Source organism: Lutzomyia longipalpis, chromosome 2 (genome assembly GCF_024334085.1).
Source record: "Lutzomyia longipalpis isolate SR_M1_2022 chromosome 2, ASM2433408v1".
Taxonomy (NCBI): domain Eukaryota; kingdom Metazoa; phylum Arthropoda; class Insecta; order Diptera; family Psychodidae; genus Lutzomyia; species Lutzomyia longipalpis.
Window position 1 is genome coordinate 10715880 of NC_074708.1, and position 19346 is coordinate 10735225.

Below are 19346 nucleotides of genomic sequence, written 5' to 3' on the forward strand. Positions count from 1 at the left end.
CAAATTCACGAAAAAATTTCAAGAAAAATTCCTTTTGATTATTCTCTCGTTTATTTGTCCTTAGACTAGCAATAATATTTTCAACAAACAAGTTTATTTTCTCAATTTTAAATTAAAGAAAAATATGTGTTAAGCAAATGCAATTGAATCAAGGCTTTCACATGTGCATAGAAGATTGTTTACTAATATGATATGCACGTAAAAATGCATCTGAATTCATTATGCAATTCATCCAACGAAAATATTGGCGGTTTGTTTGGAAGAAAATTGAGGTGAGAATAATGTGGCATTGCTTGGCTTTTTGAAGTTTTTCCCACCACAATTTGAAAAATTAAATTAAAACATACACATTCCGTGTCAACATAAAATATCAATTTCTACTGACACGTGCCACCAATTGGCATTATCTAATTTTATGAATACACCAGCCATTCACCAGTCATAAGTGCAATTTCACATTACCCACAATATTTATACAAGAATTTACCATATTCAGGGGCCTCAGTACGGTGCTTTCCTCCTCCGCACATAAAGATTTTTTTCTATTACATACATTGCAAAAGCGCACGCCTGTAGAGAAAATTATTACTTTGAGACATTTTCTGGTGGCATTTTGTTGTATATATATTTTCTCAAGTGAAAACTTAATGTGATTATTTCGTGCTAAAGTCACATACGTGAACGTGTGTGTGTTTGCAGTAGTGAAATCAAGTGAATAAGCTCCATCCCATACTAATGTTCCATGGGGTTGTTTGTTCTATTAACATGGTGCGTGAATCAATATTAAATTCACAAACATTTAGAAGCTGATCCTCGCATTCATTTTGATACGCTAAGTGTGAATTTATGTCTTCCTGCCGGCGACAAACTATTCACACAAAATTTACTTCCTCACACACACCCCCTTCTCCTTTAACCACATTCATACAAATATTCCTTCGAGAGATTTTCCGCACCATCGCCCTGATAATGGTGGGTGTTGTGCTAAAGTGTTTGAGTAAACAAATGGGGTGTGTTTTTCACTCTGAAATAACTTGCGAGAGGGATGATTATTACATTTCCTTCCCACACACACAGCTCATCCAAATAACTCATTGAAATTGATACAATTTGGCGAGGGAAATTGGCCCAATTTATTCCACTCATAATGCTGCCAATTCAATTGATTTTTGCTCTCACGAAAGGTCATCAGCATCATTGGGGGTGGCTGTAATGATTTTGGGCAATCTGTGGGTTAAAATTATCTTAATTTCAGAATTCTTTTTTAGCTCTGATTTTCTTTTATAATCGTGGAAACATAAATTTTTATTAGGCAATATATCAACCAGGCGCCTCCATATCGATAGGTGATTAAAAATTAAATCAAGTCTGAAGATTTTAGGGCTACTCAGCCATTCAGTGGTAATAAATTGATAATCAGAATATTCTGAATATAATAAATTATTTTTTGTTAGTTACATGCAAAAAATAATTTGAAATCTAAAAAAAACAACCAAAGTTTAAAATGAATGCGAATTTGGCAAAAATTGATTGGAAGAATGATATTTTGGTCTCCCATGGAGAATTGGGAGGGCACTGTGGTACATTAAAGCCCATATTTCATGTAAAAGTGCAGCTGAAAATTGCTTTTGTCACACCACTATGTACACAACATGAATATACATAACCAACGCTGGGGGAGAATAACAAGGGCGGGGAATTTCACATAACGAATTGAGATGGCAAAAAAAACATCCCCTTTTTTTGAGTAGACATTTTTTACTGTCTTCTCCCAACTTAATTCAGATTTATGATCTTCCACAGAGTTATTTTATACATTTATATTTTACCGAATATTAATGCAGTAAAGGAAAAATTCAAGCGAATAGAGGCGTTTTATTTTGTTTTGTGAACGAAAGAGAATTTTTGTAGAAGCACGTAGTTTTTTGGAAATTTTAATTTAGAGTGCATTGAATTTGAATTATAAGTCCAATTTAAATGACAATTTGATGCTTTTAATTGAAATTTTCAATTAATCAAACCAAGCAAGAAAATCATGATTTTTTTTGTATCCGCAGCCTCAAAACATTTATTCAAACAGAGTATCTCGCTGAGAGTTAATTTAAACTTTCAGAAACGCACCACCCCATCAATTTGATATTTCCAAATAAATCCCATCGTGTGATCGTCTGCAGATGACGCACAAAAATACCCCCATTACATCTTTTTTTCGTGCCTTTCGTATCATGTGAAAATTTTGCGAGTGGTAACATGCAAATTATATAATTTTGTAATGCTGTAGAATCATTGTCACTTGAAATAATCTTTTTATAGCACATTGTCAGTTGAATGAGCATAGGAAGAAAATTTCCTTTACACGCCCAATCATAAGTTTTTTATTTGGGGGATAACCACAATTTATACTTACATGTGGGGGACGTTTTATTTTCTCATTCAGGCGTAAATCCGCGGAAGCAGCGAAGGGAGAGGACCACCTTTACGAGAACACAGCTGGATGTCTTGGAATCACTGTTTGGGAAAACCCGCTATCCGGATATTTTCATGCGGGAAGAAGTGGCGCTTAAGATTAATCTACCAGAATCGAGAGTACAGGTAAAGGAATTGATTCCCCCTTCATATTTTTCTTCTTCAGAAATTATATTCATTAATTTCCTTTACCCACTGTGAGTTTCTCATCCATCACGTTTTGCGTTCTGTCTTGTTGCTCATGTAAAAGTCTTTAAGAAAGTTATTTTTTGGATTTTTTATAATTAATTTTGAGCTAAATTGTATAAAAAAAATCAGGCAAAGTCTTACTAAAAAAAATCCAGATGGGAGTTTGAAATCCACAAATTGGTATCAATTTAAAAATGAAAATGGTTTAGTAAAATTCAAACAAACTTGGATCTTGGTATGCATCACTGAGACAGTCATAGACGCATTAGAAATCACAGGATTAATTTTTCTTAATTTCTAATTTTTAGAGCCACAAGGACAGGTTTTTAATTCCTTTAATTTATAAATATGAAAGGAACATAAAGTCATTATGTTTTTCATGAAATTGACACAATTTAAAGTATTAAAAAAAAATAATAAATTCTATTTCCTCAATCTCTCCCCTTTTATTTTAATTTCTAATTTTTTTAGTCTTCAGAAATAGAGACTTTTTTTTACCTGAACTCGTGCAAATATATATCGTGACAGTTTTTTTTTAACTTCCAAATGCATCCTGAAATGTTGCATTTTGTGACCCTTTTTTTGCACACAAACATTTCACATAAAATATGCGTCATTCTCACTGTGCTACACATTATTGCTGTGAAAAGCGATTGGGAAAAACATCTGCGATTTGTCACCACATAGTTCTCCCCCCGCGCCAATGGCTGTGATTCCCGAACGAACAGGAATTCTTCCCGTTCAAAAGCATCCCTTTCTGCCATCCAATGAATCTCTCATGTATTTGTTCAAACTCTGCTGTTTGGTGTGCCTTTGCGTTAAATTCAGCCTCGGTAAACAGCATAAATGGGCGCGATAATACATTTTCTTTAACAATGTGACAAATTCACCCCTCAAAAATAACACAAACGAGAGGGTAGACGGGACATTTCTTTTAGTGGGCTTGGGTGTGCAAATAGGGCCGTGCAGTAATGTTTTATTCAATTCTCCGTGTACATAAGGGAAGGAGGCAGCGCCTGGCAGCAGCAAAAAAGCTAGATCCCTCTGTTATCTTTCGCACTCAATGCTATACTTTTCAATTGGTATGAAATACAAACAACCAACAAATAGTGGGACAAAAGTAAAATATATGAAGGTATATATTACGACAAACTCGATCATATTGGGATGATTTTCACTCTGAGGGAAATTTTTTTAGAGAAATGCAATAGACGATCTAATCAATTTTTCGACACTTTCGAAATTTGAAACTTTCGCAAAAAAGAAGAAATATCTCTCCTCAATCGATGAGCATTGCTTCTGGCCAATTTTTCTCAACATCTCCATTGAAGTGCAAAACGCAAAAGGAGAAAAAAGAACTGAAAAGGTAGAAAAATCAATATATGTATTGCAAAGGACACCACATTCGGGTGAGATCAGACAAATTTTCGGTTATTTAACACCTCATGAAGAATTGAACAATTGAAGCAATGTGAGGGTCCTTCGTGGTAGAAGAAGGTCACACATTGCCATCCAAAATGCATTACAATGCATTTTACAATGTATTTCTATTATTTGCCAAAAATATCCCCTCAAACATCCAACTGATTTCCAAAATTCGAATGTTTTCGCATCCATTCATCTACTGACACTCCAAAAATGTTCGTAAAAATATTTTCAAACAAAATAAGTATACGGCTGTATTTGTCAATTGGACACTAAAGATGCCATCAATCTTACGGCTACAAATTCATCTGGCGCCTTCGGGGGGTAACAAATGTTGAGATGATATAGAAAAGAATGGGTCCAACGATGTATTTTTCTTGTAAAAGACGGTATGTTTAACAACTTTGAAAACAAACAGCAAGATGTTGCATCACTAAATCACAAAATGAAAAAAGAAACCAAGCCGATGAGGAACTAACAAATTTGTCACTCTGCATCAAACATTCAAAGAGGGCTAAATGAAATCAAATTTCTCAAAAAACAGTGAAACCCAATATGGATAGGCACCCATCTAGACATGAAATCTAATAGCGAAAATTGCGTTATATCAGAAACAATTCAACTCCCTCGAATGGAAAAGTAAAGAGCAGAAAAAAGCAATAAAAGGCGAAGGGTTTTTCTACTACAGGGTGTGCCAATTATACTATGCAATCAAAAAATTAAAAGAATCCTGAACATTTTTTTTGTTATAGTCATTATTCTTTTAGTAATAAAAAATCAAGTACCTTCAGATTCTGAAGAAAATATCCTTAGAAGCCGAATTTTTCTTAAATTGAATGGGATAAGATTGAATTGTCTTAAAAATTTATTACGCTATTTATTACGAAGGGATAAAATTAGTTCAAAATTTAACCCTGATATGACCATTTTACAATAATGATCTTTAAAATTTTCCTGTTTACAATGATATGTACAGACCGACTAGGAAGTTAAGTAGGTCCTGATGTTAACTATTATTAATTTGGGATTGTATCAAAATATCTGAACATTTTACCCATTTAACGGCAAAAAATTTAACATTTTTTTTAATTGGTCAGATTGTCGTAAAAGGGTTAAAAAAAAATATTCTTTAAAAGTTTTTCCAAAAAGGATCTCAATTTCAAATTATCTCGACAACGTTTCTTTCTATAATTCCCCTAACGTTTAGTCTGTTAAAAAAAAAACAAAAATATTCTTTTATGCATTTCAATTGGAACACTCTGTACGCAGGAGCACCCCTTTTTCGTTTCCATTTGAAAAGCAAAAATTTTCCATCACACTTGCTTGCCGCAAAAGTGAACGCTTGAAAAAATATCATCATTACTAAAACATTACCCTTGTACGGAAGGCAATTGAATTTCCAGCCAAATGCGTGGGGTGTACGATTGAGAGTATCTCTCTATGAGGGGTTGTTTTGCCTGACTATCTGAGAACTTCTTCTCACAATCAGAGGGAAAACCCATGAATGGCATTCCAATTTGTGCGAAGCATTCCTGAAAAAAGGGGGTGGTGTTGTGTCATTTTCTGCCTAGTGGGCCAAATGATTTGTTTACGGATTTACACTGATGTAATTTTCCTGTGAATTCGGGTGTGAGATCAAGGATGGATGAGAAATAAAACATGGGGTCTCTCTCAGGGGATTTTTGTGTAGTAAAAAAAGATCTAAATTTTTCTTTTTTCCCCGATCTCTTTTCCGGGGTGTTCTCTTTGGTTTGGGGTCTTTAGGTGTGGTTCAAGAATCGTCGGGCAAAGTGCCGGCAACAGTTGCAGCATCAACAGTCGACAACAAACCTCAATAATAGTTCAAAATCAACAAATAGTTCAAGCAACTCGTCCAATACGACGGCGAGGCACAACAACAGCAACAGCACCAACCCAACCACATCGTCAAGTGGAACATCGAATAGCTCCAAATCAACCTCATCGACGGCCAAAACGACATCGATTAGCAACCACAAGCACACGCAGCAGAATCAACAGCAACATGCAACGAATGCTGGTGCATTGGGTACCGTAGCGGGGCACAATTCATCACCAATTTTGCCAATAACACCATCAACGTCGGTGAGTCCGCCGATAAATGTGATTTGCAAGAAGGAGGTGCCCTCGTTTCATTCTTCATCGGCATCCCTGGGTGCTGGCGGTGATAGTTTGAAGGCTGGAACGACGGGGTATGATGTGCTGAAGGATGCTGAAATGGGTCTATCCGTTGCCCATCATTCGAGCCCCTATGCCAACATTAATGCCCGCATTGGGCAAACGGGGGGCAATTTAACGCCACACGGGTCTAGTTCGTCCGTCATTACGACACCCTCACCACCGATCACCCCACAATCTGCCGCCCATCAGCCACCACTGTCGTACATGCCGCACCAGGAATACAACTTCTGGCACAATCAGTACAATCAGTACCCCAATAACTACAACACACCCTCCTACTACACCCAAATGGACTACTTCAATAACCAAAGTCAGGCTAACTACAACATGGGCCACACAGGCTATGCTGCATCAAACTTTGGCTTAACTTCCGGGTCTGGACTCGGTGGACCCATGGGGGCGCAGACTTTCTCACCAAATGGTCTCGACTACATGAGTCCTCAGGATAAATACGTTAACATGGTCTAGGAGCAGGTGAGCCCTGAGGTGGATGAAGATGACGACGATGCCACTGAATGTGATTTCACATCGACGGACTTTACAACAACGGCATCCCCGACGTCTCTATTCAAGATTAAACCATCTTTACACCACCACAGGTCACTCTTTAAGAGACCATCGCTTCATCTACCCCGGGGTGGTCATGACTACGATGACAGTTAGTAGAGAATTCAGCCATGGTAAGCAAAATATTTCTTTCCATTCCATCCACCTATAGCCCTTTTTGACATCTTAGGATAGGTTGATTGTGCAAAGTGAAGAAATTGTTGCAAACCACCAAAACATGCGATAGATTACATGATTCAAGACCGACCACCCCTTTTAAAAAAAAAGTAAAACCCGATAAAACCGATAATCTAGCCAAAAGGGGGTTTAAGATTAAACTGATTAGAAAGTGCGAAGACGTAAACAAAACCCCCTCACTATTTGCAATTCCTCTTAAGTTAGTAATCAACATCCTTCCAAATGCATTTGGAAGCAATTTGTTATGTATATCAAATTTTGTGACCATCCGGACTTGTGAGATATATACATAATAGCTATGTAATGTATATCGAAAAGTTGACGAATTAAAGAACAGGAGTCTTGATTTCTTAAAAAAAATGAGATTTAAAACGAGAGAAAATTTCAGCCACTAGCAAATATATAAGAAGTAAATGAAGAATAATGGCAATTTGTCAGAGATTATTGTTTCTATATTAAAAAAAAAAGTGAGAAGAAATATGCCAGAAACGGAGATTAATGCAAAAAAAAATACTTATATTATATTAAAAGAAAAAAAACAAGATAAAATATATTAATTAAAAGAAGTTGTACAAAATATTCTGTAAGTGTAAAAAAGATTTATTCTTAAGGTTTAAAATTAAATTAGGATATTTCTGTCTTACTTAAAAAAAAAAAAACAAAAAAAAAAGAGAAACAAACAACACTGATAACAAGTATATCAATTTGTCATATCAGAAATTTAAGAAAAATTAAACAAAAACTTTTAAAAATGGGGGTATGAAAGAAGAAGAAAAAGTATATGTGTGGAAAAAAACAAAGTTATTGCATTGTATTTAGGTATCATTCTTCAGAATAATTTTTTGTGCAATTTTGCTGCAACATCACCAAGATGTGTTAGAGAATATCCACAAAAAGAAAAATTCATGCTTAACACAAATTTTAATTAAAAAGAAAAAATGTAACTTCCTTGGTTGATCACGAAGACAAAGTATAAAAATTTTAAAATTTTTCCTTTATCAAAGCCACACAAAATTCTTTAATTACATTCAGTAGCAAAAAAAATGGGAATAATTTGCAAAGAACTCTATCATTAAAAATTAATTGAATACACAAAAATGTCCGTAATATTTAATTTGCAGTAATTAAATATGATATTACAAAAAAATACATGAATGCAACACTGATAGTGTGTAAATAATTAAATTGCAAATAAATCTCTGAAAAAATTAATTGGACTGTCATTTTTGGGGACAATTTGCTGTTTTTCTTTATTTCTCTTCGTGATATTTTCAGCATTTTAGGCTTGGTGCATTTGCTGGCTGGTCTCAAAACATTTTTGCAAATTGAAAGGTAAGTTAATGTTGCATTAATTTAGGGATTTAAGTTTCGGGTGATTTTTATACCAACAAGTGAGGATTTTTTGCCAATAGAGGCAAATATCTGGAGGAATTGAAAACCTCGAATAATTCTGGAAATATTTTAAATATTATGCGAATATTTGGCTCAGAAGCGACGGAACAGCATTTTGAACTACTTCAGTTTAACATATTAGGGCTCAGGAAATTCTAGCTACATATTTATTTTTTTTTCATTGAATTTTGCATAGAGCAGCTGAAGAAAAGAACACTCAGCGAAAATTCCGAATTGATTCGAATTTGTAAACCTTTTTATGAATTTTTATGTTCTGATTTCGTGTGTTTCATATACGTTTCGCAGGACTATTAACTAACTTAAATCTAAATTTTAAAAAAATTAGAAATATCAGTGCAATGCTTTCTAAATTAAGTAGATGATAACTACGTTCTTTTTTATTTCTGCTGACTAACTAATATCAATTACTACTTATTGTCAATTTTTCCATTAAGAATCCTAATAGAAAAAAAAATCTGATAGAGTTTGCCGATTCCCAACGAAACACAAATAATTGATTCCTCCAATTAGATTTTTTTAAATCCTCAGGGACTTCATTTAGGTAGGAAAGTACAAAGAGATATATAACTAACATCAGGCAAGAAACGGAACTCAATGGTAAGATTGCAATAGACCCACGGTTGATGGGATAAACAAAGAGAGATGAATACGATACGAAATTAATATTTTCCAGACACAGTGGTGGCCAAAACCATCGCTTGTTGGCATTATCTTCAGACAAATATCTCACTCGCTGTGTCTCAATTGATATTTTACAAATCAAACGTGAAAGAGATTCAATAAATGATCGCGCATAAGTTGGTGGGTATGAATGAATGACAAAAATTGTATGAATGATCTCTCTCATTATTTTTTTTTATTTCATACTCCTCCATACATTTTACTGTGGAACAATTTCAATTTCACAATGAAACTGAGCAAAGGATGGTGTGCGCGCCTTTTTGTTTGGAAACAAAACTATGAAATGATGATGATGCATTGCCAGACAATGACTTGAGAATTTCGATGGATGTGTCTCCTCACAGGGATATGCTCTTGTGTATAATGTGCTATGTTTGTTATGTTGTGACAATTGGGGTTCCATCAATTGTAGCCCATACAGTCAGTGGATGCTTTTGTGAATGGGCACAGCTACCAGTTGGATGTGAACCAACAAGGTGAGATTGTAAATTATTCGACAGAAGCCACAAGACAGACTACACTCATAGAAAAAATTCCGTATTTATCACCGCAAAGTGATAAATACCGAAGTAGAAGTGATGTTTTCAGTAACACTTTTGAGGAGTGGTAATTTACCACCGCAAAAGTGGTGCGGCAAGATGTCAAATTTTTTCTCTCAAAAAAATGCCTTATAATTTTCACTAATATAGAAAATACATTATAAGAGATAATATAATACACCAAACAAAGGTCTATTTAATGAAAAACTGCTGAAAATCATGGAAAAATACGATTAAAATTATTTATTTTTTCATCACCCCATTAAAATTTTGTCCTCTATTTGCCGACACAAATAGGACATTCCATAGGAATTTCACATGTCACGTTTCGACATTAAAATATGAATATGTAAATTCATTTATTCTTTAAGAAAATTAAAAAAAAAATATATAAATATATACATATATATTTATGAATGACATTTAATGAAAATAAAATCACAAGATTTCTGTCATGAAAACAAGATGGCGGCTATTTCTTTCGAAATTTCTTTTTTTTTGCAATATCTCGCCCTCTATAAATAAAGACGATAGTAATCTCAAATTTTGGTAAATTGTAGGTAGAAATTAATAAAATCTTTCCCAAAATTTTGGCTAATCTCCAAGGCGCCATTTTGAATTATGTCATTTCGCAATATCTCGTTTTCCACTATAGATAGAAGAGTAAAATTTATATATTTTGTAGATCTCATTAAAATCTTTCAAAAAAAAATGGCAAGTCTCCAAGCCGCCATTTTGAATTAGTTCATTTCGCGATATATCGCCTTTAACTAGAGACAGAAGAAGAAATTTGAATATATTATATTAAATCTTATTAAAATATTTTGAATAAGTGTGAAGGCAAAAGGCGGCCATTTTGTATTGACTATTTCTTTTTCAGAAATTATTTTAGAAAGTCTTTCACTATAGGCTTTGGAACGAGAAAGTTTTTTCACTCATTTTTTTTATTAGTTTTTTTTTTAAAGTGCTCCCTAAAATAACTTTTTTTGATAAATTTTGTAAGAAAAAAAATCTTCAAACATTTAATTTTTTTTAATTGGTAAAGCCATTCTTGAGTTGTATCCGAAAAAACTCTTTTTACTTTAGATTTTTGGGGTAAAAACCACCATTTTGGAAAAAAAAATATGGTGGCCATTTTTAAAATACGTCAGAAGAATTACCTTTTGTCTCCTGAAAACAAATCTACCATGGGATTTCCGGTATCTCAAACATAAGAAAAGATATTCAAAAAAAAAAGTTTTGCGCATTCTTTTGAACACCCAGATATCCAAATTCACTCTTCTGTCTATATCGGAAGGCGAGTTATCGCGAAAAAAAATAATTCAAAATGGCGGCTCGGAAATTAGCTATACTTTTTTTTCTAAATATTTTATTGGTTCTGAACAGACGGCGGTGACTTTTGGTTGAAGTCTTCGCGAGGAAACTTTTTTGGCACTTGGAGGTGACTTTTTTGCGCAGACATAACCTCAAAGCAACTTTTTTTGTGCAAAAAAGTGAAAAATGTGGGAAAAACTGCAGGGGATCAGCAGAGTGTTGAAAAGGAGGATCCTAAGAACCCTTAAAAACTTCCAGGTACTTATGGTACTTTCCTGGCACACATCATACCGTTCCGGAAAGAAAAAAGTGTACAAACTTCAAGTTGCTGTGCGAATTTTCGGCTGGAAAGTGACTTTAGGGGCTTACGGGAAGCCCCCGGGGGCATTGCAATACACTTTATCCCACATTTTTCACTTTTTATTTGCACAAAAAAAAGTTGCTTTGAGGTTATGTTTGGCGGGGAAAAAATTTACCTCACCCAAAAATTCAGTTGAGTGAGGCAACTTTTCGGGCGGGGAAAAACCTCCACCTGACATAACCTCAATTTAACACGCGATAAAAATTCGGAATTGAGCAAATTTTCGCCTAAGAAATGCATTAAGAGCATAAGGGAAGCCCCCTGGGGGCGCTGCAATGCAGTTTTTCCCACATTTTTTCACTCTCTTTTGTACAAAAAAAAAGTCACCTGCAAGTTTCAAAATTAATTTCCTCGAAAAAGTCACTTTCTCGCGAAGACGTCAACCAAAAGTCACCGCCGTCTGTTCAGAGCCATTATGAAATGAGATAATTCAAAATGGCGGCTTGGAAATCAGCCATACTTTTTGAAAGATTTTATTATAATCTACATTATATCTAAATTTCACTCTTTTAACTATAGCGATAAGCGAGATATCGCGAAAAGAAATAATTCAAAATGGCGGCTGGAAGAGCATAATAAAAAACAAGAAATAATTGTAATAATAAATAAATAATTTAATAAAAGATTTTATTAAAATCTATTAAATGTCGGATTTTTAAACTTTTATCTATAGTAGAGGCCGTAATATTGTAGTGAATAACTCAAAATGGCGGAAAAATAGTCGCCATCTTGTTTTTTTTATGCCCACAAATCGTTTGGCATCTTTTCTCTCCTGGTACCCTGTTCTCTAATTTTGTTCTGGTAAAATATAATTTTTTAATAAACGAATTTGTTTATTTCCACTTCACCGTACGACATTTCCTATGGAATACGGAAGGATGTCATATGGAAGGGTGGAAGAAATTATTTTCGGGACAAACGTGCAAAAGTTTGACAGCCGCACACCACTTTTGAAGGGGCAAAAATAGCACTTTTGCGGTGGCAAATTTGCACCTCCAAATTTTGTTCTATGAGTGTAGGCATACACAAAAAAATGTACGCGTCACGCTCCTTTCTGGCATAAAATTTATTATGCAAAATCGATTAACTTTCCACCCACGCCATCAATTGTGCTTCACCAACGTGAAATTGAGTTATTGGTTAAATGACAATTTGACAAAAATTCAACACACCAAAAACCTTTCATCTTTCTTTCTCATACTCATTCCTCTCTAATTCACTTCAAATTCATAGGCACAAAATTATAATAAGAGGATGTCTGGGAGAGTTGAGCAGTATAGCAGACAGGCTCAAATTCAATTATCAATTTTTACAATTTTCTCTTTTATTTGATGATGATACGAAAGGACTCGTCAGTGAGACTGTAAACATCAAAGTCAAAAAATCGGCAAACAATATTTCATGGCTCGTTAGTCATCAAAGGGAAGGTTTTAGAGTGAAAAATGCACAGCAAAATATTCTCTATTCACATTTTGCAATTGATTTTGATGAATAAGAGAAAAATTGGTGAATTGAGTGGGAAATTGAGCTCAAAGAAGTTAAATGCACGCATTTATCGTTTCTTCCTTTTTTTCCTTTTGTGTGATTAAATTCATGTGGATTTTTTTCTTTTAAAATATCCTGATTTTGTATAAAAAAAATTGGACTAGAAATGTTTTTTTAATCAAGTAGGTTTTTTTTTTAATTATCTTAAAAAAACATTTTAAAGAAAATAGGGTGATTGTGGGTAAACGTGAATTTTAAAGCAAAAAAGAAGTTTATTCATTTTATGATTTTATTAAAAAACTCACACAAAATGAATAAAATCCTTTAGAATATCAAAGGAAAGCCAAGAAAAAGCAATAAGAATTTTAACTTTCCATTGGAAGAAGAATCTTGAAAAATCAAGGAAGTTTTTTCAAAAATACAGAATCTATAAAATCTAGCAAAAAGTTGTTAGATTTTTTCCAATTTTGTGACAAATCTTCGTCGATTTTTCAGATAATTGTTTTTGCCTTGTGGAAAAAGAAAATTCTCTTTGGCTTTTTTTTGTGTTTCAAATAAAATTATAACGCTATATCAAAAGTGAATGATCTCCTTTTTTTTAATAAGAAACGATGAGTTAAGATTCTTGCTGAATATTCTGTTGAAGTACAAATTTGTATTAAAATTCAGATCTTTCCTGTTAAGCTTTCAGATCATTCATTGTCTAGAATAAAACGAAATTCTTTCAAATTAGATATTTTCATCCATTTGGAGGTACATCGCAGAATGATATTCGCTTCAATTCACAAGGATAAAATTACCAAAGCAATTCTCTCTGTATGGTACAAGATTTTGACATCTGCTCGATATCTGTTGGGGTTGAGATTTAATAGAAATTCATATTAACGTTAAATAATCACAAATAATAGAGAAGGCACCATGAGGAGGTAAATCTCCCGGCCACTTCATCACTCCTCTCGTATGCACTGCACCCGTGTTGTGATTACTTGCGGTAATGGATTTACTTAACATGTGTGCAACAAATCCACAATTGTTACCCCATGGGATTCATTACTCTCCTCTACGTCTCGTCGAGCTCTTCCACGCTACTGTGTAAGGGGTGGTGGTGGTGGATGGGGGTGGAAATGAGCACTTGGCGGTGTGGCAGGAAAAAAAACGCCAATGATTGAAAAAGGAAATTGAATCGCAACGAAGAATCCATTGAGAATATTTAATTCCCTCAAATAGGGCTCTGTGGATGTGATGGAAAATTGAGAGAGATAATACGGAGGCAACTCAAGGAGATGCATCCGATGCATCCAACAACAAATGGTACAAAACACAATACAATGCGAAGCCCCTTGTGTGGGAATAAAATGAATGGAAGAGAGAGAAAAATTGCACTTAAAGATATCAAATAACCAGCAAAGAGATGCTAAATTTGTGCTAATAGAATGGTGCCACGTGACCATCCGATTAATATAGAAATCAGATCTAGGGCGCGTGCCACACTGGAGGAGTTGATTAGGAAGCCCTTGCTGCCACTTTGTCCTTTATCTTTTTGCTCCTTTTCATCACGCAACACCATCATTTGGGCGCGCGGACAAAATGGAAAGTGGTGCCCCTTTTGGAAAGTCTTTCAATGCTGTGCGAGGGCGGGGGGTATAAATTTGTGAACATCTCTATTTAGTGGAGGATATTTATGAATTACTCGCTCCGACCGGTGGCAAATAAATAATATAAAATGGAGATTCATTCGAAGATGGGGTACAAAAGACAAACGATATTTATTGTTAAAGGATTAATTTTGACAATGAATCAGATAATTTCGAATGGCCACCGTTGAAATTAGGGGGCAATGCTGATGGAACGGAAGTCTCCGCCGAGACGATGACTTTATTTGCCCTCATAATCTCTTCACATGACCATGCTTCTTGCTCTCCCTTCGCATCGATACACAGAATTTTCGTTTTCAATCAAGACGAACTTTTCTCACAGCTCCATCATAAACTTTACTCTTATATCAGCCAGCACATACAGCCCTGGTGGTCCCATCGTTGAAGACCATCTCCTCCAAACACATCATGGAACTGGTGAAAAGATATAACAAATTTATTGCATCCCATTGGAAGAAGAAAAATTCCATTTCATTCAAAATCATGAAGAAGAAAATGTTCAAATAGAAGGAAGAGATGACAGACAAATCCTACGTGTAATTTGATATGCCCTCTAAAAAGCACAACTTATTTGTTAACTCCTGTTCCGGAAAAACAGGGAAAAATCCACCCCATTGAGGGGTGCTGTGTGTGTGTCGCTGAAAATGCGGAAAATTTACTTTCTCGCTGCAATCTGCGCGCTAAAATCTATTAACTGCAAAATGTATCGCATTTTAAGGGTTCTTCTTACCCCCGCAGCAATTTGGTTGCACATCGAAATCCCAAAAGGAATCATCCCTGTGAGGAGGGATTTCCCAAAAGACCTTTACCAGTCCTCAGAACGGGAATCTCATCTTCAAACGGTAACCGCTAATGAAAATGTAATTCTACACCCATCAATTTATCGAGGAAGTATGCCAAATAGGGGTGGAAGAGATTAAGGCGGTAGTTGGAGGCGTGCTGAATCAATCACCCTTATTGAGATAAAATCCTCTTTCATGACCTTTCTCTCTCTTTATTTTTTTTATTCTTTACTTCCATACACGCAATATTATTTTTTGGATGGTTTAAGATAAAAAGACTTTTTGCTATAGTGGTGAGACCCTCCCTGAAAATGTATCAATGAAAAATTAATAATAAACACTGAGAAAAATCTAGAAAAAATTATTAAAAAAAAATTAACTAATTATTTATTTTGTGCAAAGTAGATATTTTTAAAGAATTTCAGAAGAGATTTTTCTAATAAAAAACCTTGTTAAGGTTTTGTGAGTAAAGTGAAGATTTTTCTTTAGTTGATTCAACTTACCCTCAGCAACATTATTACATTCAGAGCATGAATAAAAATAAAGAAAACCAACAACACACAAAAAAAATTTCTCTGTGTGTAATAAATATCTCTTTATTCCACATTTCATCCCACCCATTGAATAAACTGAAAAATAAAATCAAATTAGAAACGGAAAGACAAATTTTATTGGGGACCCCGAGATTAATTATCGCTACTGTGTAAATGTGACAAATATGTTGCAATTTATCACCATTGGGCGACTTATTCCAGGAGAGGACCGCATCCCTTTTGCTATATGTATAGGATAAATCTCTAGGGCGATAGTGACACCATAAATTGCGGAAGAAATACACACACAGTGGGAATATTTAAGGTCCTGAAAAGAGGGCACATAAATCAATAATTTTCATCCCCCCCGCACACCATTTAATTTCCACCCCACACGACTGGGTATGAGTGTTCCAAGGAGCAAAAAAAAATAATCAAAAGGACACACACACTGTTGGGCGATTTGTACGCATGGTTGTGATAAAAAAAGAGAAATATTTCAGGAAATAAAAATTGGTTTCGCTGACACTCGAGGCAGATGAAAAAAATAAATCAATGATATTGGAGGATAGGAGGAGAAAAAAAAGGTGGGAATATAAATCGCTTCCCCAAAAAATTCTATGAGAAAGGGACAATCTCACCAATTTTTCTATTGATTGTGTGGGAATCAAATTTTTTTTATTATGCCTTATATATCATTGGGAGGAACGTCTCGAAGGATCACACGAAGTTAAGGAAAACGGAAAGGGAATGGGGCAGAAAATTGTGTGATGGTGATCTTGTGAACCTTTCTCAATTTTTGATCTCAAAAAAGACACGACAAATAATTTCCGGACACCATAAATAATATCATTCTCGCACTGTGTGTCCGAGGAAATTGGGACAAAGGTGTGAATAGGGGTGGATAAGGCGAAGGTGCACACACAGAGGTGAAAGGCTCATCAAGCACAAAAGAGTTCAATGGTCGCTCAGTATTTTGGAAAAGAAATATTTATGTGCATCGAAACGGTGGATGATGACATAAAAACCACATAAAATCACCCATGAAGACATTCTCTCTCTCTCGAGGAACTTTTTCCAAGAGAAAAATAACATTATTTATTGGATTATGCCAAGGGATGGTCGAGTGTCGGGTGGAAGGTACACAAAACACTGGAAGGTCTTCGATTTGGTGTCTGACGCATTGATAAGACTTCCGGAAGAAATTCAACACGATGCCCCCTACTCCTTACTTTACTTTCACACTGCAATTGATGATGCAACCCCCGTGTCACCCTACTGCTCCCCAACACCCTAAGGCAATCTTACGAAGGAATTGTGTCATTCCACTCACATATTCTCTACTATGCCACCGAATCAACCCCAAAAGTCAATCAATAAATTGATTTTTAACTAATATATTGAATTTCAAAGTAACTCCTACCCATTTTGTCAGACTCTATTGAATTTCAAATTATTAGGTACATAGAAGGAATCCTTTTTTCTGCATTGGAATGCCTCAACGTGACAATGACACGGCAAATTTCATGTGATGCAATACAGAGGATTTCTTTGTACACACCCCCACTGGCAATCCCAAACAATCTCGCGTAGGTAGCAAAAAAAAAGGTCCTGGCAGACTGTATTGTTTGTCTTCAGGATGTTTTTGGGCCTCAAAAGAAGGTAAGAAAGAAAGAATTATTTTGACAGTCTTGCATTCCCTGCTCTATTTAGTTTTATATTAGAAAAAAATCAACTGATATTGTGCAGCAATGTTAGGATTTTTAGGGGTGAGAATATGGGATTTGTTAGACATAAGAAACTCATTTTTTTTCAGAAAGGAGTAGATATTTAATTAAACTTGGCAAACTTTTAGTAAAATGTTGTGTTAAGTATCAGTTTTTTTTGAAAATTAGTTAACACCTTTGCTTAGTTTGAGAGGGGTTGTTTTTTCTTACACTTAATCTGGAATTTTTGTGGATGATTTTCTTATTACAAAATCGGAAAAACTAAACTAAATTTTATGTTTTCTTTAAATCCAACTCTAATGCGAGACCCAACTGTACGGAAAAAGCGGCAAATTAAAAAGTTCTTAACACTCAATGGCATCAACATAACGAAACCCCCTCTCAAGACAGGCTGCTACACTGCACACAGCAAATTGGAAGGAGTGTTCTATATGCCAATGTAGCCAAAGAGAAGGAGTACCAAAAGAACAAGCCTGAAAGAGATATTGTCATAAATTAATCTGGACAATACGCCGCATAAGTCTGGTATCGCGCGGGGTTATATTTTTGCCATACACAACCAATGTGAATGGCGGCAAAGAGAGTTGTGGCGCGACGCCTTCCACGAGACAGAGACACATATTCAACCATAATTTACATTTTCGACACATCCAACAGAAAATAATAAAATACAGCAATTTATTGCACATAAAACATTAACCTTGGAGGTGTTTATGCATACATTGAATGTGCGAAAAGTCACCTGGACATGATTGATCATAATTTTATTTAAATACCATTTTCATCTTCATCACGTATGCAGCATCTCTTTCTCCTCATATTTTCACGGATGAATGTGTGAAGGAAGGTGAAGAACTAAATTTCCATAAGATTTATTTGAACAGAGAGAGAGGGGAAATTTTGTTGACTAGGAAACGTGCGAAATTTGCAATTTCCCCCAAAAGAGAGAAAGTTTCATATCACAAAATCCATCCACACCCCCATCGCATCCCATTAGAGGTGCTACTAACGGCTGGGGGTTGTAAAGAAGTCATACACGTCGGTGCCCTTTTCATCCACCCACATCGTGATGAAAAGAAAAGGTGTGCAAACATCCCCCGCTTTGTCCCCCGCTGTGGGGGTGCTACACACTCTCCAAAATTATTAATATGTCTGTGAACTCACTTTAGCTAACATACATGGCTATCAATTGCTTGCTTATTTCATTTTCTTCGCTCAATTTGGGAACTTTGTGCTGGTGGAAGGTTCTCTTTTTTTCCCTCTACTGCTGTATATGTGTGTTTCCTCCGAATAGAGCACCTCGCAAATGAACTCCAAAGGAGGTTGGACAACAGCATATTTGCTCCGTGATATTTGTTGCTTCGGCATTGGTTGCGATGCTTTCAGCATGGCAGCATTTTCCTGTTTACCATTGGTACGTTAGTCATGATGAGGAAGGTGCTTCAATGTGAAAATCCCACTTTTGGCGCGCTTCAGCTATCTCTCTTTCTCTCTTAGCCTATGAGCAGAGGAACACTCGGTCTACCAACGCGCATTGTAGCTCAATGTAGCTCAAAAGCATCTCTTTTAATTTTTCTTTTTATTATTTAAGAGTAAAAAATATTCTTTTCCAATAAAGTTCCTTCATGCTCGTTGGTGAAAAATTAAGATTTATTTCTTGGAAAAATGAATTTCACATTTCCCTGTAAAAGTTCTATAAAAACAAAAAGGAAAAAAAATATATTAATAAAAGATTATTCTATTAGAAATATTTCTTTATTTTATTTAAAAATTTTTCTAGAGAACTAAACCAGAATTTTATATAAAGTTTTAACTTTTTTTTGAAATATATGA

General features: G+C 35.0%; 2 protein-coding genes across 5 annotated transcripts in view; one reads left to right on the forward strand and one right to left on the reverse strand.

Annotated features, from left to right (window-relative positions):
* LOC129790712 (homeotic protein ocelliless) overlaps positions 1-8235 on the forward strand; it is a 30228-nt gene extending 21993 nt beyond the window's left edge. For 2 of the 4 annotated variants that reach the window (XR_008750601.1, XR_008750602.1), the window contains exons 3-5: positions 2438-2592; positions 5845-6959; positions 7016-8235. Coding sequence is in view for 2 of the 4 variants with exons in the window: in XM_055828383.1 (XP_055684358.1) it covers positions 2438-2592; positions 5845-6747 (1058 nt within the window). In the remaining 2 variants the exon portion in view is untranslated. Of the gene's footprint in view, positions 1-2437; positions 2593-5844 lie in introns of all 4 variants that reach the window. The other 2 variants (XM_055828383.1, XM_055828384.1) reach the window with 1 other exon arrangement.
* LOC129790699 (transmembrane protease serine 9-like) overlaps positions 1-19346 on the reverse strand; it is a 776474-nt gene that overhangs the window by 113679 nt on the left and 643449 nt on the right. The gene's annotated exons all lie outside the window — the stretch shown is intronic.